This window comes from Chelonoidis abingdonii, chromosome 1, assembly GCF_003597395.2.
Source record: "Chelonoidis abingdonii isolate Lonesome George chromosome 1, CheloAbing_2.0, whole genome shotgun sequence".
Classification (NCBI taxonomy): domain Eukaryota; kingdom Metazoa; phylum Chordata; order Testudines; family Testudinidae; genus Chelonoidis; species Chelonoidis abingdonii.
The window spans coordinates 144,628,392-144,651,434 of NC_133769.1; the positions used below are offsets into that span (position 1 = coordinate 144,628,392).

The window sequence follows — 23,043 nt, forward strand, 5'->3', positions numbered from 1 at the left end:
TCATTGGGTACCGAAGCCGATTTAAAGGACAGGTTACAAATCTTAGTTAATAGTTCTACAACTACAATGGTACTACAACCCCCACCAGATCCTTCCTCGCAGTACTTCCCTTTCCTCTGACCAGGTGAGGGGAATGGTCCTGAACCAGGAAAGAGCTGGGCTATTGTGGGAAGTGGTGGCCGCATGGCAAGTGATCTGCTGCAGAGAGCTGGATGCAGAGGGCAATCCCCAGGAACTGTATGCAGAGCCACATGTGGGATCAGGCTGTGACTGCCAGAGCTAACTGCTGGCTACAGGTCTGTGAGAGGTTTATGGAGGAACAGGAGAAGTTGGGCAGGGAGCCAGTGAAGAGTGGCCCCAAAGAGAGACACTAAGTCAACCTGACCTAGAAACCTGCAAGGTCCAATTTGCTTGAATAGAGATTGGACTGGAGAGGGCACTCCAGGCACTAGGCCGGAAGAACCCTGACTCTCAACTGGACAGTCCCAGAGACCCAAACATTTACCAGTATTACTCCCTGTGAACTATAACTGTTTAAGTCTCTGGACCTAGTGTGTGTATAACCTTCTCCGTTCCCTTAGCCACGTGTTTGAGCAGTTAGTGGGACCCCTCAGACCTAGCTGCCGAAGCACCTACAGTGCTTGCCTCCCAGTGAAGGTGTACCGGGCACGCGACCGGCACTTCAGGGGTTTGGTGTACTCCAGCATCGAACTGCCCCAATAAATACAGGATTGTTTCTAACGGATTATAGCAGAACTTGGGCTGAGACTGACACATCCCTCTTGGGTTTGGTGTTTTTACAATGTGAACTTGCTCTGATTGTGGGTACAGTGCATGTGTTTTAGCTGGTATCCCCACACCAACATGGCTGAAACATGCAACTTCCCCTCCTGGGTGTTTCTATCCCTCTCTCATTCCTTTCCACTGGGGGTGCTGGCCCATCTCCCGTACGGCCAGAGACCCTGATGTGCAGGGGTGTTGGGAGTGTTTTTGTTTTCTGTGGCTAGTGACTGTCCCTAAAGTTACTCCTATCAGCGCCCTATTGCCTTTTGCTGCAGCTGCCATTCCCCGAGTATTAGGAGGTGCTTAGGTTTGAAAGAGGGGGCACCTGTGCGTTGGAGTGACCACAGGTCAGACACTGCAACATTGTAGCCATAACATAGATGTGAAGATTTTAAGGCCTGGAGTGACAATCAAATAGTCTAACTTTCATACACATGATAGATCACCAAAGTCACCCCTGCACTGAGTCCAACAACTTGGATTAGACCAAACTGTTACAGCCTTCAGGAGACAAAGCTATTGTTTGCCACAGGCAGAGACTAGGAGGGACTAGGGCACCCACACCTGAAGCCTCTTTAATAGCAGGGAATTGATTTGATGAGATATACCCAAATGATCCTAGCAAGTGACTTGTACCTCATGCTGCAGAGGATGGAAAAAACCTCCAGTGTCCCTGCCAATCTGACCTGGGGGAAAATTCCTTCCTGATCCCCAAAATGGAGATCAGTTAGACCCTGAGCATGTGAGGAAGGCCCACCAGCCAAGCACATGAGAGAAATAGTTTTCTATATCACCTGAGAGCACTTGCTTAAGTAGCCCCTGCCCCTCCCACCAACTCCATGTGGGGTGGAGAATCCATCATTTTCCTTGGTACTTCGTTCCAATGTTTAATTACCCTATTTCAAATTTATGCCTTATTTCTCATTTAATTTCTCTGCCATTAATTTCTTTATTATGCCTTTCTCTGCTAGAGGAAAGATCCCTTTCGTACCCAGTATTTTCTCTTTTTGAGGGTATTTATGCTCCAGAATCAAGTCAGCCCTTGATCTTCTTTTTGATAAACTGAACAGATTGAGCTCTCATCTCTCACTGTAAGGCATCTTTTCAGCTCTTTTTTTAATAGCTCTTATCTGCCCCCTGTCCAATTTTTCACTGTTTCTCTTAAAATGTGGACAACATAGCTGGATGCAATATTTCAGTATTGGTCTTACCAAGGTTGCATACAGAGATAAAATCAGCGCCCTATTTTTAGTCATTATTCTCTTGTATATATGTCCAAGAATTGTGTTGGCCATTTTGGCATCAGCATCACCCTGGGATTTCATGCTGAGTTGTTTGTCCATTATGACACATAAATCCTTCTCAGAGTCACATATATATGACCTTGCATTTTATCAAAGCTCATTTATACAAGGGAATTCCCTATTCAGTCACCTTCACCTGCTGCTTTCTCTTTTCTCTTTCCTTTTCTCCAGGATCTGCGTGTGCCATTTTGGGGGGAGTTCACCTCCTCTCTGTGCCTATGAGCAACGGGACCCCCCTGGATGGACTGACCAAACTTAGGATTCTCTTCAGCCTGAAAGAAGAGGGGAGAGTTGACCTGTTCCCTCTTTAAGGCTCCATTCCCAGGCCCTAGGCAGAGTCAGAAGCCTGGGTTCCCTGCTAAAGCACAAACATCCACCTTGGGGCCACCTCCTCTCTCTGGTCATTTCCTTTGTCCCTCACATCTGTCTTGAAGACACAACCCCTGCAATGGATTAGCACATCCCCTGAGATTTCTCTCCTCAGTCTCCAAGGGTCAGTACATTCTATTATATGTCGCCATAATGTTGTCTTTTGTTTTTCCCTTTCAAAAGTAAATTGTTTTATTTCAGGTCTCTTCAAATCACCACCCTACTCCCAAACTTCCTGCTTTCAGTCATCTGCTTTCACCTTCTGTCAACCTTTTCTATCTCCATTGTATCTGTGTACAGATGCAGTGACCAAACTGAATGCAGGATTTGTGGTAAAAAGACAAATATTTTGGTGAAATAACGATGTACTCTGAATGTGTTCTGCTACTGATTTCACTGAGAATTCATCCAGAGAATACATCTGGTTTCTCCACTGGTCAGTACTCAGCTCAGCTCTATATTTGTAGATTGTCATAGAACTAAATATTTCACTGTGTGAACATAATCAGTTTTACTGGGGTTTCTGGTAACAACTCAGTGACTTATTACTTGTTGTAGCTTTATCGGTTCAATGGAAATCCAGGCTCTGATTAACCTTCCCCTTGTCACTATTGTCTATAAAGTATTTATTTTCCTAGCAGAAATATTCTTCCTTTGTATTTATCACTAATGGGGAATTATTTTCTCCATTTGTTTAATTTCAGGTGTGACTTACCCAGGGGTAATTTCCCATTTATCTCCTTGGATTTAATGAGTGTTTCAAATCTGAATTTGCTTTAGGAACAACCATGTTGCTCACTGCAGAATGTTCTCTTGCTGGTGTCTCACTTTTACCACATTCCTGATAGAACATTCAGTGTAAACCACCCCACCCGCTTCAAATAGCCTGCCATACCCAGAGGTGTCCCATCCTTGTCTCTTGGTTTGTTCAATCTCAGCATCTCCCTGTGGAAACTGCACGATTCATCTGGCAAGAAAAACTTCCGCTATGGGGAAGACTTTCAGAAAGAATTTAATAAGAAAAAGGCACAAATTGAACCTGAAGAAGTTACAGGGATTAAAAAGCAGGAAACTTCCATCCTGGTCAATCAATGGGAAGTTTCAGAGATTTCCTCTGTGTACTTTTTCCCAGTCACACTTGTATTTCCTGCAACTTCACAGTAACCCTAAAGAAACATCTGCTTTGTCTATCTACCAGGCTGGGACTGTCTCTGGGCATCATGCCAGCGGGAGCATTTCTGAGAGAAAGAGGGAAAGCTTTTACATCATCCCAAGGTTATTTGGTCTAAACACATTGCTCTGATACTGATCCCTCAGAGTCACTGTGTCCCACATCATCATAATTTGTGTCTCCAGGAGGCAGGAACAGGGTTTCTTTCTCTGTCGCAGAGACACTTTCATTCCCTAGAGAGTGCAGAATCCTGCCTAAAATACGAAGAGAGACACATATAGTCAGTGGATACATTTTATGGCTACATAGCAATGGTGGAGGGCACTCTCTGGTATGGGTTAGAAAATGTTCCCTCTTTGTTCTTCTCATTGGGCCCATGACAAATTTTAATCCATCATCTCTACATATTCTGGAAGTAAAATCCTTGGTTTCCAGACCATTTAGAGTTGTCAGGTGAGAACTGTATTCACCTGTCACTGCATGTACAAAACCCAATCACTTCCAGGAAGTAGCTCTTACTTAAGGGCATTGTATAATTCACTTTGCGCTAACACATAAGCATGTTATTCTTATCAAGTACTAAGTAATGCACATTTGATTGCCACTCCAATTCCTCTGAGGTAGCTGGTGGTGTCTCTGCTCATGACACAATGGGGTAGGGAGGGGAGGAGAGGTGATGGCCAAGGATAATGGGCAAAGCCTGACTTTTACAGGAAATGTCATGGACTCTTTAACAATGTGCATCAGTAACAGGACTTTGGTTTATAAGATTCTGTCCAAAAGATACATGCACAGTAAACTGGTGGAAATCCAGTAATCCAGGGTGTGGCAGCCACACAAGGATTTGAACCTAGAGACTGAGGGATCTTGCTGCTTTTCCTGTCCCCACTGCAAGCACTGAAGCCTCTGCTTTGAGGGAAAGAAGAGAAGAGAGAAGGAGAGATGCTTTTTTTTCCACAGGCATTGGGTTGGCCAGGTTTGTTCCTTTGCTGTGTAATGCACATTTCCACTCATCCCATTCTGTAGAGACACTGTGAAGCGCAAACTCACCTGTCTGTGAATCCCTGTTCCTGTCACTCACCCCAGTGCCTTCCTCATCATTCTGCCACAAACCAGGGTCATCTTCAGGGTCAGACACTTCTCTGGCATCATCATAACCATCCCCTGGGACATCTCCAGGCAGGGCAGGGGCATCTGACATGAAGATGTGAAGTAATTAAGAGAATATTCACAGTGAAGACAGAATTAAACTACAAGCTGCAGATGCACCAGTCTCACTGGTCCCTGGGGATCTCTCAGCCCTTCCACCCTCAGGCTGGTAAAAGGAGCCCTCTCTGGAACCCTCAGATTGAAGGGATGTACAGATCACCTTGATTTGATACATTTCAATAGCTGGTTCAGAGGATTCTAGAGCTCCCAGATGACAAGGGGGACGGGGAGTTGTAGAAAGAGGCGACTGGAATCTAGTCCAGAGGGATTGCTCCACAAGGCATTTGGTTACAATATTTACATATGTAAATGACTTGGAATTCTCCAGAGTTTGTTCCTGGCCTCCTAAATTTGATAATATTTTAAAATGTCTTTTCAGTGCTTTCTCCTGATATGTTTTACCCCATAAACTGCCATGAGTCTCCGAGATACTGACACCACTGGGAGCTGAGCCAGCTAATAAGGGTCAGAAATGGGACTTTGGGTGTAAAATCTCTATGTTCTCCTTTCTCCCCCCATCACAGCATGTCTGACACAGCTGTATATAAGCTGCCATAGCTGCATGTCAGGAAAGGCTGGCAGGGAATATTGCTCCTATGTAAAGGTCTCTCCTTTGATATTACCTCTTTACAAATAGTGAGTAACCCTAGTGCTCATGGCAGTGAGGGTCACAAGGCAGTGACCTGAGCCAAGTACCGCGTGAGCAGCTCATGAGCAAACTGCTCCTTCAGTCCCTGCAATGGGCCTCTGTCATGACCTAGGGCATCACACGCTTCCCTACCCCTGGGCCTCCACACAGCTCTTGTAATGCACCCAGTCAGCGCCCCCAGTGTTACACCAATAGACAATACTGGTGGGTGAACTCTGTGGTTTTCTTAACAAAAAAGAAATACAGTTTGTTTTTTGTCAGGGTGATGTTGCTTCCAGGAGGCTGATTCACTGCTCACCTCGTCCATCTAAAGTCTGGGGGACGTTGTTCAAGGCAGGCTCCTCCACGTTATCATAATCCAACTGAGACCCCCCTGGGGAAGCTCTCTCTGAAACAGTAAACACCACACTCAGCCCCTGGCACCAGCAGCATCTCTTCAGCGCAGGTGGCCCTTATAAATAGAGCTGTTTATCATGGCATGTGAGGGGGAAGTCGCAGAGGGCTCATGGTGAGAAGGGCGCAAATCAGAGAACTACAGTGAAACAGGAATCCCAGAAATAATTAGGGGACAATCCTGTCCCTGCAGAATCCAACAGCAGCTCTTGTATGTGTTTCAGTGAGAGCATGATCTGGGCTTGTGCTGAGATAACAGGTTGGGACACGGGCACTGCCAGGCCAGAGCTGGCCAGTGTGAATCCAGCTGATCTCTGCAGGTTTGAATTTTCCTGTTATCCTGGGGAGGGGGAACCTCCCTTCTGCACGAATTAAAGCTCCCACTGAGAGGTCGCTGTTCTGATCCTTTGTGAGCTCCTGCTCTCCACTAGCCTCTCAGACAGCCCAGGGCTCAGCTTGGCAGCGCTCCAGCTTCTCAGCAGAACTGGCTCATCTGCTCAATGTCTCCTTCCCCAGCCAGAGGCTAAACTCCCAAAGGGCCCAAATTCATGGACTCCCTTGAAAGCAACTGGAGTAGAAATGCTGCCCTGTTTATACTTAGAGATGGGCCCAGGCCAGAAAGTTCAGATCCAGGGTTTTGCTTCAGCTTGTTATAGCAACAGGTGTCAGCCGCAAAACTGACATCTGGAGCTGGGGACAGAATCTGCAAATCCCCCCTCCCCCAAAGTTCTGTTAGGTTCACATTAGTCAGTTGGGCTGAGCCCATCTGTAATTATAACACAAGACAATCTTCCCTCTCTCTAATATAGGACAATATTCCTCTTCTCGGGAGTGAGAGACGAACCCTGCTGGTCACTGACGCCTTTCACCCAAAGAGACTGACCTATCTCCTCCAGCTCCTCACCTGGGGAGGTCACTGCAAATCAGTCCCAGGGGTGTGTGCTCAGGAGATGGTCACATGTTCCCATCCTGAGATTTTGGCAGAAATCCTGTTCGTGGAATTAGACCCAGCAGTGTAAAATGGGACCCATGTGAGGGGAAATGGCTGCAATTGCAGAAGTGTCATAGAAATTCTGTTATCTGCCTAGATTTGGATCTCTTGGCCTAAGTCTGCCCGTCCCCCATTACCTTGTTCTGATCCAGGGTCATTTTCCCCCTCGCTGTCCCCGGTGTAATACTGCAGCTTTGCCACTGAGTCATCTGAATAGGAGACTGGAGAGACAAGAACCAGAAATTCATCACAGTGAGAACAGCAGAACTGTGGGATTGGGAACACACCCGGGGCCAGGAGCAGGATTTCCAGTTTCAGTCTATTTCTTCTTTTACAGGAGATGGTGACTCACATTGACTCTGAGTGGTGAGAGGCTGAGACACACTCCCCAAGAGAAATCTCCATGTTATTGCGGCAAATGTGACTGAGGCGATGCTATAATCTGACCTGAAATATACTGGGGTGAGTGAAGAGCACATCTCTGGCTGCTGGTCCAGGGAAGTTCCACAATGGTCCTGGCCTCCCCAGCCACAGAGGGGACTCCTCCTTCTTAAGGGTGAATACCCACCTCCCCCATGAATCAAGCGATCAACTCTCCATGGTGTTTCCAGATTAGGCCAAGACAGGCCCAGAGCAGAATCTGTGATTCTGCAACCATCTTAGCAGTGGTGCTGGGAGATACCCTGAGCATGTTCCCTGAGCCCCACTACAGCACAGCCCTTGGACAGGGTGTTCCCATCAGACATTGAGACAAAATGGCACAAAGGTTAACAGGGCCATGACTCAAAGTCATGAGGATCACCTGGGCTGATCTCTGTGCTCCACAGCACTAGCCTACAACATTTTGGCACCTCAGGCGGGGAGCTCAAATGATGCCCCCATACCCCATTGCTTGGGCCAAAACTTTGAAAGGCCTCAATTCTGCCTTCTTCCTGTTCTACTCCTCTCATGGTACTGCTCTGCTACCTTCCCCAATAAAGAAGATCTAACAACTTAAAATGCCTTGTTCAAAAATTTTAAGTAACATTTGACTTTCAAACGCCTAAACAGCAAAGGTAACTTTTCTTGTCTGCATAGTAAACACTGGCATTTTTATCTGTTTGAATAATCAAAGTGGTGCTTTCTGTGCCTTCTTTGTTGCAAAGATTTGAACTGCTTCCTGCTGAAGGTCCACAGTCTTGGTCAGCTCATGCTCTGTTGAGATGGTTGCAAGGCCGACCAGCCTCTCTTGTGTCATTGTGGAGCATAGGTGTTTTTTTATTAATTTCAGCTTGGAGAAGTTGTGTTCTCCACTGGCAACTGTTATAGGAAATGTTAAAAGTATGCGCAGAGCAACAAAAGCATTTGGAAAGAGTGTGGCCATCTTATTTGTGCACATATATTCCAGAACAGCCTTTGGAGTTGATCCTGCTGAAATGTATCTTGAAAGGGCTTTCAGTTTGTCACCTAAATAACTTGCATCAATATTGCGCATGCCATCATGTGTCAACACTATCTCTAGTGCTCTGCATTACTGGTGTAGGTCTTCTTCAGGTATAGTGAGGAATTTTGGAATATCATACAACATCCCGAATATACTGCTGTGTTCCTTAAGCTGCATGAAACGTTCTTCAGCTGACTGTATTGCACAATCTAGCACCTGGTTAAAAAATTTCAACTTTGAATTGTTCTTTGGGGTCTCTAATGGGATTATCCTGTGCCTCGTAATCAAAATATCTTCTTCTTCAGTGATTCTTCTATTCTTGAATGGATAGGAAAATAGCTTCAGTGTGAAGTTCCTCTGCCAACTTCTGTGCAGTCTTCAGAATATTTTGAAATCCCTTATCTGTCCGGTAAGACTGTAGGTATGACTTTGCTTTGTCCACTTGTTCCATTGGTCCAGATATGTCAAGGAGAACACCTTGGAGTGTCTTGCTTACAACATTTATTTCAAACAGTATGTCCTGCCACAACACTAAGCCACACAGAAATTTGAAGTTATGTATGTTTCTGGTGATTCCATTTCCCTCTGCCACTGTTCTTCCACATTCCTGCCATAGCATTATCCTCCATAATGGCAACTATGGCATCATCTATCTTCCCAGTTTGGTGTTTGATAAGGTTTAATGCCTCTAGTCGCCTTTCCCATCTTGTGGTATTCAGTGGTTTCAGTGTCAGAGAGAATATTCCCAGATGTTGCTTCAAAATTTGCCATCAATGTGTTGATGCAGAGAAAAATACATGGATGCTTTGAATTACATTAAAAAATTCAGCAGCCTCACTAGAAGCTGATACTGAATCACTGACCACCAAGTTCAATGTATGGGACATTGAACTGTATGGGACAAAAAGAGCTCGAGAGTTTAACTCTCGGATCCGTGTCTGTACTCCTCTGTTCTTTCTTCTCATGTGGCACCATTATCGTAGACCTGACCTCTTATGTCAGTTATTGCAATTCCTGTATCTTTCAGCTTTTCAAGAAGCACATTTGTTATACTAGCTCCTGTAGTATCATCAATGTCAATAAATTCTAGAAAATGCTCTCTGACAGTCACCATTGCAGGGACATTTTCACTAGGTTCTGTTGTTACAAAAAACACCATTAAAGTCATTTGTTCCGTATGGCTGGTGTCAGGTGTGCAGTCCAGAATAATAGAGTAATATCTTTAAAAAGCGACAAAGAGTCCTGTGGCGCCTTTTAGACTAACAGAAATATTGGAGCATAAGTTTTCATGGATGAATACCCACTTCATCATAATTACTTGTTGACTTCAGATGTGCCACAATTACTTGTGCCATAATTACTTGTTGACTTCAGATGTGCCACAATCTTCTGTTTGACTTTTTTTGCGAGTAACTGTATGATCTCATTTTGAATTGTTTTTCCAAGGTAGTGGTGTATGTACATTTCTTGGGCGGTAACTCTTCTTAGATGCTCCTGGAGTACAGCATGAAACTCAGCCATCAGCTCCACAATTTTAAGGAAGTTTCCATTGTTTGGCACACACAGTGCTAGGTTTTGGGTAGCAAGCATTCTCACAATGGCAATGAGCCTTTTAGGAACCTTTTACCAGTAAAGAGACTCTGATGCAATCTTCTCTTGATGCTGATCATCTATAGTGGCCTTTAACTTAGTCTCATCTCAAGCTCTTTCCACCTATGGAATGCTCTCTGGTGATTTGCTGCCTTCCCACGGCATGCCAGATTTCTAGTCAGATTTTTCCAGTCTTTTGTTCCTGTAGAAGCCAATGTGGCTGGAACTTTAGACAAGAAGGGTCTGCAACAAAAACAGTATGCAGCATTCTGAGTTTTTTGAGTACATAAGCTATGGCCTCTCCACTTTGTCACCATTGGGGTTTTCACGCCAGTAATGTTTTGGATGGAAACGTCTATTTTCATTGTCTTTGGGGAACATGAAGTTTTTCACTTGCTGTGGCCCATGCAGTACAAGGAAGTCCCTCAGACTACTGCTCAGGTCAGTCCATAGTCCTGGATCATCTAGAGTTTAAGAACTAAACTCAGCAGCAGCTGTTTCTACCACCTCCACCACACTCTTCTCTGATCTACACTTTTCTTCAGGAATGTGCATGTTTACATCCATTTGAGATGGAGATATGGATGCTGCAGTAGCTGCCAGGTCACCTGCACTCTGGCTAACTGGAAGATCAGGCATCTCCTCACCACTCACATCCTCACTGGGACCGGAAGGCTCACCGTGAACATTTGTGTCTATGTATCTCAGGAGAGCTCCTTCCTGCTTAGCTAAAAGCTTCCTTTGCTTTCTTTTTTTCTGAATGCTGCCCCAGAGGGCGTTTTCTTTTTCACTCATGACTGCTGTTTCTGCCAGCTATAGTGCTGTCAACACTCATTTGAAGGGACAAATAAGCAGGCTGGTAGCAGGGCCTGAGTGAGGAAAGATTCAGCGTCCTTAGGACCTAACTGGCTCCTTACCCTTCAGCTACTGCTTCTCCTCAAGTCGGTTCAGGGAAGCAGCAGGAAACAGGAAGCTCCCTGAGAAGCTGGTTTTAATCAGTCCAGGCTCCTGGGGGTTCTAGAGAGGTATATAAGATGCTTCTCCTCCTCTCTCTCCCTGCAGCTCCTGCTGCTTTCATTTATTCCCTCTCACCTTTTCTCCTGCCTGCCTGTTATGTCTCTTGTGCCCTCCTTCCTCCAGCACATCACTCCACCATCTCTGTGCATCTAGAGCAGAGCGATACATATGCACCAGCAGCAGACACAATTTTCTACACTCTGGGTCCTAGTGGCAGTCCCCCCTAGTCTGGCACCTGAGGCGGCTGCCTGAGTTCACCTCATGGTAAGGTCAACCCTGCTGCTCCGGGGGCAGGAGGGAGCTCACTTAAAAGACCATGACTGCTGTGGGAAGAGGGCACAGAACATCCAATGCTCCAGAGCAGTTCTCAAATGATAGTTTAGCCTGGTCCCAGACAGACACTTTCCTGACCCCTCACTGGTTACACTCCAAGGCTGCAGGATGGGCAGATAGGACATTAACCATCCCTAGAACTGGGACTCACAGTGTATGGTGGGAAGGAAGTCCATCTCCCTCAGTCTACAAGAGTAACTGCTGGTCTCAACACAGAACCAGCTACCAGAGCTACAGCTTGGCAAACAAACAAACAAACAAACATACATACACAGATGGTTTGGTTCTCTGGCCATTGGAGAAGAAAAACAAAATAACTCCAAGATTGTTTTGAGCTGATCCAAAAATGGCTTTTTGGGGAAATTTTTGGCAAATGAAAAAGTAAAAAAAAAGTTTACTGTTGACTGAAATCATTTGGACATCAGTTAATATTTGTTTGTTTATTTATTTTTTATAGATAAAATTAAAGGAAATTTCTAATGGACAAGAAAGATAAAATTGAAAAAAAATGTTTTCTTTAGAAAGTGTTGAAATGAAATGAATTGTTGTGTGTGTATTTGGAACAATTGGGTGGAATTGACAGGAATTTGTGAAATGTTTCAGTGTCTCTGAATGTGCATTTTTCACCAAAACATTTTGCAATGAAGACTTGTGCCCAGTTCCAATAACAAGCTCACAGGGCTGAAGCTGCAGTGATATAACTCTGGGTCAGGGCCTCAGATCAGTGGCGTAGCCGAGTTTTATATGCAGGAGGAGCAAATGTAAAAAAGGCGCCTCCCCCCTTGGCTCCTCCTCTAGCCATGCCCCCCTTGGATCCTCCTCTGGCTGCTCTGCACCACCCCCTTGGCTGGCTCCTTCGGCTGTGCCGCACCCCCCACCCCGGTTCCTTTGGCCACGCTGTGCTGCAGCCATGCTGAGCCACCCCTCGAAGGGACTCGGTCAGGGGGGAGGGGGCTGGGTGCAGCGCGGCCTGGCCTGGCTGAGGAAGTTTTTAGGGTATAGTTGGAGGGGGGTGGGGAGAAGAGGCAAGAAAGTTTCATGTGCCCCCGGGCGGGACTCACCAGCTGCCAAGCGACTTCGGAGGAAGCCATGATACTGTGCTGGGCGGCCACTGCTGCAGTGGGAGGGGAGAAGCGTGCTGGAAGCTCCAGGTGGTTGGAATGTAAACGACAGCTAGAGGGTCCACGCAGGGGTGTGGGGCCAAGCAAATGGCCAAGGAGGGGCGTGGTGCAGGGGGGTGGGGTCACGGAGGCAGCCTGAAGGGTGGGACTGCTCTGTAACCGCTTCACACCCCTGCCCTAGGCAATCCCTGCAGGTGGCGGCCTGGAGTCTCAGACATGATGTGAGCAGGGAATAGATGTTCAGTCCCTCCCCTCCCCCCCTGTCCCCCAAATGGACCGTGAACCGCTGCCGGGAGATGTTGTTGCTGCCGCATTAGCAAGGGCTGGTTGCACTCAGCCGCTGAGCCCCGAGCTACCGCTGGAGGCAGCCGTGGCAATGTTGGGGCCGCGCTGAACATGGGGCATGATGGCTGAGGAGTCAGCCCCCTCACTCCTCTGGCCTCACCTGCCACACCTCCCCCATGGCTCCTCTGGCTGTGCTGGCCCTCCTTGCCTGTAGGAGCCCAGTGCTGGCCCAGCAGGCCAAATTTAAGAGCGGAGCATGGGCCCTGCCTGATGGCACCATGGTAACCCCAAACTAAGGCACCACTTTTGGAAAATGTGCTGAGGGGAAGCAGCTGCTTCCCCTGCACCCTCCTAGCTACGCTACTGCCTCAGATGGCAAGGGCATTAGATAGCTGCTTCCTGTTAACAGTGAGACACACAGACCTGAGCGACTGAACATCTCCTGCTTCTCTCTCATCAGGTTATAATCAATCTCCTCATACACAGCCTCAGAGAAGGAATCCAAGGGTCTTCTGGAACCTGAAACAAAGGGCAGGGTTTGCACAGGGTCACTGAAATCAGAGCTGGGAAACCCTATGGGATCATCCAGCCCCTTCCCACGGGGCCCAATGTGAGCCTACAGCACATTCCCAGTACTGCAATTGAAATGATCCAGGGGACAGGGTTTCTTTCCACAACAGCCCTTTGATAATCGTTCCCAGGGCTAGTTCGCTGTCAGGAAGCTTCCTCACATTCGTCTTAAATGTTCCCTTTTTAATCTCATCCCATTATTCTGGGCTATTCCCCTTTGGAGCAGCTTAAATAATTATTCCCCCATGATACTGTTTATTGGCAAAATATGATAACACTTTTTTTAACAAAATTGAGTTTAAGACCAGAAGGAACCATTAGAACATCTTGTCTGACCTCCTGTATAACACAGGCCACTGCATTTCACCCAGATACCCCTAGATTTGAGCCCAAAGATGCATTTAGACTAAAGCTTTTCAGTCCTCGAGAGAATAAGCTCTTGTGTGCCACAGGCAGAAAGCAGGAGCGACAAAGGTGCCATCAATGCCCAAGGCCCCTGCAGTGGCAGGGAACTGACGAGGTGAGGGATGCCTAGATAATCCTGGCAGGTGATCCATGCTCCATGCTTCAGAGGAAAATGAAAATCTCCCAAGGTCCCTTTTTGACAATCTGACCTGGGGAAAAATTCCTTCCTGACCCCAAATCTGACAATCAGTTTGAACCTGAGCATGTGGAAAACACACCAGCCAGATATCTTATAAAGAGGTTTCTCTGGACCACCTCAGAGGACTGGTCCAGCCCATCCAGTGTCACAGCTCTCTCTGTAGCTAATGTCTGATGCTTCAGAAGAGGCCAAGAAACAAAACAAAGAAAAACAAAACACAAATATGAGGGCTTCCCAGAATTCTTTCCAGACCCCGCCAGGTAACTGGCTGAAGCCCTGAAGCATGAAGTCTGATTATAGTCATTTTCTTACTGCAAAGTTGTGAATGTTACATGTATGTTGATGGTTAGCCCGTTCTCCATCTTCTTTCCAATGAGCTGGTAGCTAATGTTTGTACAGTGTTTTATAGAAGTAAAATCTCCTACGAGTGCGAGATTTCAGTACGATAGAGTATAATGCTCCTTTCCTGCACTTCTTTCTAAGATTGTCTTTTCTACTGGATCACTCTCTTCACAACTATTTACCACAGCTCGATTTTAATACACTTTTTTTTCCCCTGACAATATTTCCAATTTCTCTAGGTTCCTTTTCCAGGATGTCTTTCCTCATGATATTCAGAACCCCTCCCTGTGACAGATACTGCAACCCCAGGTAGTATCTTTGAGAATCACTGTATTAAATCTATGAATAGTTTATGTTCTACTGCATTTGGGAGGGTTACCACAGCTTCTTCAGGAAGAAAAAACAGTGTGGGTGGGAGAGTGTGGGAGGTGTGTTTAAGGTGAATCACTGAGGTTGTAACAACTCCAGAAAAGTAACAGCCTTCAAGGTGGTTTATACAGACTGGTGCAAACTGGGTTACCAGAGACCAAGAGACAAAGAAAACTTCTGGTATGAAAGCCTGAGTTTAAACAGACTCAGGGCCTTCATTTTGATTCATCAAATGGGCAGAACCAACACTGAATCATTGGATGGACGGTGTTCTATGCTGAGAGAGAGCTGGCTCATAACTTGTAACTGCTGGCAATGCACTGCTCAGAGCCTTTGTGGAGAACACACAGCATTGGGGCTGAGCTGTAGGCAGACTGGTTTGTTGGGGGTATCACAATGGAAGGCAGGGGGCTGTTCCGCATTAAAAACCTCTGGCCACAAGGAGGTGGGACAGGGGGTTCCCACCCAGAGACAGGTGATGGCTGGAGACCTGAGTAGGAACTGGAGTGGGTCACTGGAGAGTGGGGAGGATAGAGGTGCAGCTTCTCTGAAGCTGTCCCTAGCTAGTATCATCTCCAGATTTCATGACTGGACTGTTCAATTGCCAAACAGTTAATAAAATAGTAAATGAGAGAGGAGTTACCAGGCACCCCGTCCACCCCATCCAGGCTGGTACCACCCCTCACCCTGAAACTCTGAAGCCCCCCTGCTCTTGCAGAGGCATTTCACAGAGTGACACCAATCAGCACCCACCTCTGCGCTGTGCCCTGGCACTTCGCACCTGTGCCCCCAGGATGATTAAGACCAGGCAGAGCAGGGCCCCCAGGATAATGCAGACAACCACGGGCACCGTGACTCTACCACTGTCAGTCGGAGGACGGCGTGGAAGAACTGGATGGAAATGAACAGGCAAAAGGGAAAGATTAACCTGGGAGAGTTTGGGGTGGGTCAGGGAGCTTCCCAGTCACTCATTGCATGGCCCAGGACAGCAGGGTAATGGGCTGGGACGTAGTCTGTGAACCATGGGGGCAGCTCACAGGCTGCTGTTTAAATCATGAGCCCTGCCTGGTCAGCTGGAGCCAGCAAACAGGAATCATCCTGCTCAGCAGGGCCTGCTGCTCCCACCCGGGTGTCATTCGCCCTTAGATTTCACAGGCCATGGAAAGGAGCTCCTTCCCTCAGGCAGCAGCTTGCAGCTCCTCCTCTGTGACCCAGCACCAGGGAAATTTAACCCTTGATGGGAGGAGGTGGATTCTTTACCTTGGGTATTTGGAGAATCTGTCCTCTCTGTCACACCTGCAAAAGGAAAGGAAGGAGTGTTAGAGTCTGGAGCGAGGGGAAGGTGACGTGTTTGTTCATGGGGGGGACCTCACCACTGAGAGTTCCTAGTTGTCTCCAGCTGTCGCCTCCACAAACTCCCTCACAGCAGCACAGGGCCTGTTTGTTAGTGATTTAGGGCCCAAGTCTTGTGTGCTCTGTGCAGCAATGAGGACTCTGGTAACAAACCAGCACACTGGGGTCTGTGATGGATGCAGGGGCTACGTGGGTTGATGACTGAGCCTGTCTGACCCCACAAAGGTCCCACTTCACATCATCCATGATGCTCCTTCACACAGGAGATGGGAGGGCCTGGTCTGGGACCAAGGGGGGTGGGGGTCATCTGATCCATCCTCCTGTCTGAAAATTACAGCATGTAGCAGAAACATCCACTGTCACTCACCTGAGCAATTCACAGCAGCATCTTCCTTATGGTCACAGTTACTCTCACCCCAGGGCTTGGCAGGACAGTCCCAGAGAGATGACTCTGTCCCTCGGCAATTCAATGTCTCCACCCAGATGGGACCAGTCCCCTCGCTGAATGCAGCCTTGCCCGGGGCAGATATAGCAGATCCACAGCCCAGTAGTTTACACACAACGTTAGCATCTTCCATGTCCCAGGAGTCATCACAAACTGTTCCCCAGGATCCTCGGTACCAAACCTCCACTCTCCCCGAGCATCTGTCCTCTCCTCCCATGACACGTAACTTCTCCTGGTCTGGAATTGAAGAAACCTCACATGTTACTGGGACAGCTGGGAAAGTCCTTAGCGACCAAGAGGGAGACAGTGAGAAGCAGAGATACCTGTGCAGCTTGGAGAGTTTGGGCACTCGGTAAACGGGTTTCGATTTGGTTTTGCTATTTTTCCTATGAAGAGAAAAAGCCGAGGTGAATGCACTGGGTTGTGTGTGTGACGTGGGAATAGAATTTATCTGTATTTTAAACCCATAATTTCAGCACTGTATGAACTGAAATGTGAACTCTGGGTCATTTAATACCTAATTAATTTGCTATTCAGCTGTTACTCAGACACCCAGGCCGACATGCACCCAGACTTGTTGAGGATTCCAGTCTTGAGCCAAACTGCACAACCTGGGCCCATCTCTGATTGTTCATCCCAAAAGGATTAATAACCACAGAGCTCCCTAATGGTGGTCTCTAGGGAGAGGCTTTTCTTCACTCTCACACTACCTTATCTCACTGTATAATACTGGTCTCTTTTATAATTAACTCATTAACTTCCATGTTTGTTATTAATCAGAGAAATGCTTATTCATATAAAAGACTCTGAAAATATGTTTGTATCTTGTGTTAAGAATTTATATCTGCCTACACTGAGATGTGAACAACGACAAGTTCTATCATTACAATTCAATTAATTGAACACATCGCCCACATGTGGGTGCGCACGCGGATGCAGGTCATTTCAGAATTACCAGTGCAAGAAATATGGGTCTCTTCTGCTCGGTTATCACATGACTTTGGATTCCATTGGTCTGATGGGCACTGCCAGAGGGAGCTGTGCTGCTTACTGCATCTAACGTGGTCCAGCCATGTGGGACCCTTTCCATATTCTGAGACTCCTGCAATATACCCTCCGTCCCCACAGTTCAGCTGTTTGCAGACAATTGCTGCGGTGACTTGAGACATCCCATTGGAGCAAACACTGCCCCATGTCCCATTGTAGAAAACCTCCAGACGCCCAGCACAGTCACTGTCGCTCACCAGCCTCAGATCTGTGAACTCTAGAAGGAAATGCATAAAAAGGGAATTCAAATCGTCTGATTCTGAAATGAACTGGGGTGTGAAAAGTGAAATCCCAGCAATTGCTAATGATCCTGCACATCATTCTGCAGGAGCAACTGCTAGAGAACCACTCCAAGAATGAGAGACTCTTTTAGACACCACAGGCCCCTTAGAAATACAGTGGGCATCTCTGGAAGGCCACCATTTACCAGCAGCTACAATCAGATTGTAACAAGCCGGGAAGGATCGTGGCATTGGCAGACCAGATGCCAGCAGGCATTAGCTAAGACCTGACAATCTCACACCTGGAGACCAGACCAGGTCACGAGTTTGTTAGTTTTGCTCAAAACAGGTATTAGTCTTGTAAGAATGTGTTTAGTGTTAGTTGCTGCAGGCATTAATCTCACTTGTAATGTCTGTGGTCCATGCTACAAGAAAATATGTAAGTTTTGCTTTATAACTGAAAATGTTTGCTCTGAACCTGTGAATTCAGGCACAGGAATCATCTCCACCCCGCCCACTATCCCCGAGAACTATCAAAATCAGATGGCCCATGAAGGATCATCACAATATAAAGGATTGGTTAATGGCCTTATCACACCCATTGAGATGCAAAAGGCCTCGTCCCATCACTTTGAAGGCTGGAAGAGGGAAATCAAAATAGTAGATGTGAAGATTTTTCATCTTTTTGGCTGTTTGAACTATGACAGGGGTAGAGACACCAAACTTAAGCCAGAGACCCCAAGAGGTTACCCTTCAGTCAGCGCTGAAGGACATTTGAAATTGACAGATCACTACAACTCTGTCACTCCTACAATTTAAACGGTAACTAATTTGTGTGTAGATATTTGCTTGCTTTAACCTGTATTTCTCTTTTAATTCCTTTTATTTCTTTTTTCTTATTCAATAAACCTGCATATAGTTTATTACAGGATTGGCTGCAGGCATTGTCTTTGGTGTAAGATCTAGGTTACCAACTGGTCTAGGGTAAGTGACTGGTCTCTTGGGACTGGAAACAACCTGAATGTCGAGTGATTTTTGTGTGTAAGTCCATTTGTGTGTGGGTGGCCAGACAGACTGGAGAGTCTAAGGTGACTGTCTGTGACTCCATGGTAAGCTTGATATAGTGATCCTGGAGTTCACATCTGTTACTGACTCGGTGAAATCTAATTATAAAATATACCACCAGTTTGGGGAGTTGCCCTGTGTTTGCAGTTTGTCCGGAGGTAGGCACTCAGAGGTGTGAGCTACCCCAGACAGTGTGGCAGGGGTCAAACAGTCTGACCTTCTGCAGGGCCTGTGCAAGGATGTTTTGTGCCCTAGGCAAAACTTCCACCTTACGCCCCCCCCGCCCCCCCAGTGTATGATTTCTGGGACCTACTGGACTCCAATGTTGTTTGCAAACAACTGGGATGTGGACATGCCATCAATGCAACTGTCTCTGCTCATTATGGGCAAGGATCCGGGCAGATCTGGCTGGATGATGTGAACTGCTCTGGAAATGAATCTGATCTGCGGCGTGTCCTTCCAGCGGCTGGGCCAGCACAATGCAGACACAAAGAGACGCGGAGTTCTCTGCTCAGGTCTGTTCTGTGAATGCTTTTGTGAGCCTGGTTAGCGGAGATTTAATGGAGGCAGATGTTAGGGATTGCTGAGAATGATACTTTCCCTGACTGCCTCTCTTTCCTTCTGTATCTACCTACCAGGATCACCATTGGTTGGCTACACTTGCATGTGTGCAGTGCTGGGAGTTACAGCTGTCTTCGTGCAGCTGTGTAGGGAAAGTGCTGCAGTGTGGCCACACTGACAGCTACCAGCGCTGCAGTGTGGCCACATTTGCAGCATTTGCAGCGATGTTGGAGTGGTGCATTATGACAGCTATCCCATAGAGCACCTCGTCCCATTTTGGCGCGTGGGTTGTGGAAGGGGTGGAGGATGTGGTCATTCTGCTTCCTGTCCCAGTCCCGTGATGCATCGCTTCATCCCAGCAATCCCTGTTTTTCCGTCCTGTTTGGCTCCATCTTGACTCTTTCCGCGGTTTCTGTGCAGCGGATTTCTGTGGAAATGGAGCCCGAATTGCTGAGGAGTATGCTGACGAACTCTCGCCAGCACATCACGTTTGGCAGTTGAGCTATTCCTTAAGATCCAAAGTGATGAGGAGTGGACGATGATAGCGAGTCACCTGAGCGTATGACACTAATTGCTTGTGGCATTCACGAAATGCTTAGCACCGTGGAACGCCGCTTTTGGGCTTGGGAAACAAGCACTGAGTGGTGGATCACATCGTCATGGAAGTCTGGGTTGACGAGCAGTGGCTGCAGAACTTTTGGATGAGAAAAGCCACTTCGTGGGACTGTGTGTGAGGAGCTCGCCCCAACCCTGCAGTGCAAGGACACGAGATTGAGAGCTGCCCTGCCGGTGGAGAAGCAGGTGGCTATTGCAGTCTGAAAGCTGGCAACTCCAGACAGCTACTGATGGTCAGGAACCAGTTTGGAGTGAGAAAGTCGACGTTGGAATCGTGTTGATGCAAGTTTGCAGGGCCATTATTGCATCCTGCTAAGAAGAACCGTGACTCTGGGAATGTGCAGGACATTGTGGATGGCTTTGCACAAATGGGTTTCTCTAACTGTGGAGGGGCAATATGGGATGCATATTCCTATTCTGGCACCACCCCACTAGCATCCGAGTACATTAATCGGAAGGGGTATTTCTCTATGGTTCTCCAGTGCTTGTGGATCACGAGGGCATTTCATTGACATTAACGCAGGCTGGCCTGGAAAGGTGCATGATGCACACATCTTTCGGACACTGGCCTGTTCAGGAAGCTGCAGGCAGGACTTTTTTCCCAGACCGGAAGATCACAATAAGGGAGTCGAAATGCCATTGTGATCCGGAGACCCCACTTACCCGTTAATGCCTTGCCTATGAAACTATATACAGGAAGCTTGACAGGAGCAAGGACCAGTTCAACTAACGGCTGAGCCAGTGCTGAATGACTGTGGAGTTGCTTTTGGCTGTTTAAAGGGCGCAGGTGATCTCTGTATGGGAAGCTAGACTTAGGGGAAAGCAGCATCCCCACGTTATATCCACTGCTGTACCTCCACAATATTTGTGAAGGAAGGGTGAAAGATTCAGTCAGGCATGGACCTCTGACTTCAATGCCTGGAGGCTGAATTTGCACACCCAGAGAGCAGGGCTACTAGAGAGGCCAGCACAGGGCTGCAAGGATAGAGATGCCTTGAGGGAGGAATTTGAGGCTAAAACCAACAGTAATGTTTGGTGCCTTGCACGGGAGTGAAGTGCAGTGGTTACATGTTAGTAGGATCTGTTTTTCCTAAGCTGATTTGCAGTGCCTGTTTCTTCCTGGGCTAAGGTATCTTTGATTTTCTGCAATAATAAAGACTGTTTTCAAAACCAAGAATTCATTTATTGAAAAGAAAATAACTTTATTGACACACACACAACATTTTGGGAACCTAAAAGGGCAGAGGGGTGGGGTGGGGAAGTGTACAGTCCCAGGTTTGAATTTGTCCTGTCTGAAGTGTGCAATGACTGCGCACTTCCGATGCCTATACTGCATGGTGATGGGGGTTGAGTGCAGAGGTAAGAGTCGTAGTTCTCAGGGCTGGTTGGTGAATGTACAGTGTTGGAGGCAGCTGGTGGTGGTAAGAACTGGATGCTGGGGAAGGAGTTTGAGCTGACTTGGGGCACAAGGGAAAGAGCTTTGGGACGAGGGAAGGCGGCTGGTAGTGCTCTGCCTGCATTGCTACGAGCGCCTGGATAAAGTCCACTTGGCCACCAGGATGCTTATCAGCTGCTTTGTGCTTTCTTCCTGGCCACTGCGTTTTTCGGCAGATCCTGCTTTCCCTTTCCCTCCAGTCCTGCCCTTTTAGATTCTCTGTGACAGAGTGATCCATAACTGCTTGCAGCATGTCTTTGCTTTTTGTGGCTTCTTTCGGAGGTTTGGAGTCTTTGAGCTGTTGATAACAGGGAAAGCTGAGATCTCAAGGTTGCTTGTGGAAATTCAAAAAGGCAACACCTAACAGAGGCAGCATTTTTTATATCGGACAGTTATTCCCACACGTGAAGGAATTTACAGTCTTCACAATAGTATAATTTCCCATACCAAAGAGAGCGCACAAAACCCACAGGAGCCCCAAATGGTGAGTAAGGGTGACTGAATGCTTCAGGCTGTACTGCTCGGGTTTCTGTGTGTTTGGAAAGCAAAAGCTGCAGGGGGCACCTACATGAACACTCTCCCAACATTTTCCACAGGAGTGATCCTGGAAGATATCTCGCTGCTGCGGGTCATCTGGAAGAGCGGGAGGATCTTCTACAGCAATGCATTCCGCCCTGGCCCCTAGCAGCTTGCCTGTGTCTTGCAATGGTCCCCCACCCCTTGAGGCACAGTGACGCAGACACTGTTAGGCTGACTGGACAAGGACACAGCGGTCTCCCAATAAACAACTTGAAGAGATTACCAAGGCCGATTACCACGACGTGATAGACCACATCAATGCGCTATTCCACATCGAAGCATGCATGCATGCAGCCTAACCCTTCCTCCTCTCCCAAAAATTGCCATCCTGAAAATAAAAGCCGCTTACCGGGAACCCGCTCCTGTTTGTCCTCCACCAAGAACCAGCTGCTGCACTGGCACCTTCCTCCTGGCTTGAGAAGAGCTCCTGGCTGCATGCCTCCAGGACTCAGGAGTATCTCCCCCCACCCCAGTACCCTCACTCTCGGTTTCCTCTCTCCCTCCTCTTCCTCCCCCCCACTCTGAAGTGTCCATCGTGGTCGTTGGATTGCAGTGGGGTCCCGCAAGTATCGTGTCCAGCTCTTTGTAAAAACAGCAGTCGTGGGGGCAGCCCGGGCTGCCTTTCCCTCCGGGCTTTGCAATAGACTCCGCAGCTCCCTCACTTTAACCTGCACTGCAGTGTGTTAGTCATGGATCCTTCCGCATGGCCCTTGATCTGCCCATAGATATTGAATTCCTATGTCGGAACGCAGCTGTGACTGCAGAGCTTCCTCCCCAAAACACTGATGAGGTCGAGCAACTCGCCATTGCTCCCAGCTGGGGCTCGTTTGGCGTGTGAGCATGGTCACCTGGAAAGATTCACTGATTGCACTCCACCTGGCTGAGCAAACAGGAAGGGATTTTAAAATTCTTGGGGCATTTAAAGGCAGGTCACCTGTGGCCAGGGCAGTAGAGTTTGAACTGATGAGCAGAGTGGCTGAACGAGGCATTCTGGATACTTTCCGAATACCCTGGAGGCCAAAAACACACTTTTGGTGGCCACAGTGGCAGAGCCTGCTCATCACCAGCGCTCAGTCGTTATTCCAGGCCGAGTGGAGTACACCAGCGCGTAGCCAGGGAGATACAGCACTGTATGTCCTTGCAAAGTGGTGACAGTGAGTGAGTTACAGCGCTGTAAAGACCCACCAGCGCTGCAAACT

The 23,043-nt window shown here is 47.5% G+C and overlaps 1 protein-coding gene across 1 annotated transcript in view; it reads right to left on the minus strand.

Annotated features, from left to right (window-relative positions):
• Positions 1 to 3,674: 3,674 nt before the first annotated feature.
• LOC116827872 (antigen WC1.1-like) overlaps positions 3,675 to 23,043 on the minus strand; it is a 60,571-nt gene continuing 41,202 nt past the window's right edge. Inside the window, 10 exon segments of the mRNA XM_075061952.1 lie at positions 3,675 to 3,694; positions 4,678 to 4,821; positions 5,784 to 5,873; positions 7,007 to 7,090; positions 13,062 to 13,157; positions 15,277 to 15,414; positions 15,784 to 15,819; positions 16,244 to 16,558; positions 16,645 to 16,707; positions 17,277 to 17,585. Of these exon segments, the coding sequence (XP_074918053.1) occupies positions 3,675 to 3,694; positions 4,678 to 4,821; positions 5,784 to 5,873; positions 7,007 to 7,090; positions 13,062 to 13,157; positions 15,277 to 15,414; positions 15,784 to 15,819; positions 16,244 to 16,558; positions 16,645 to 16,707; positions 17,277 to 17,585 (1,295 nt within the window).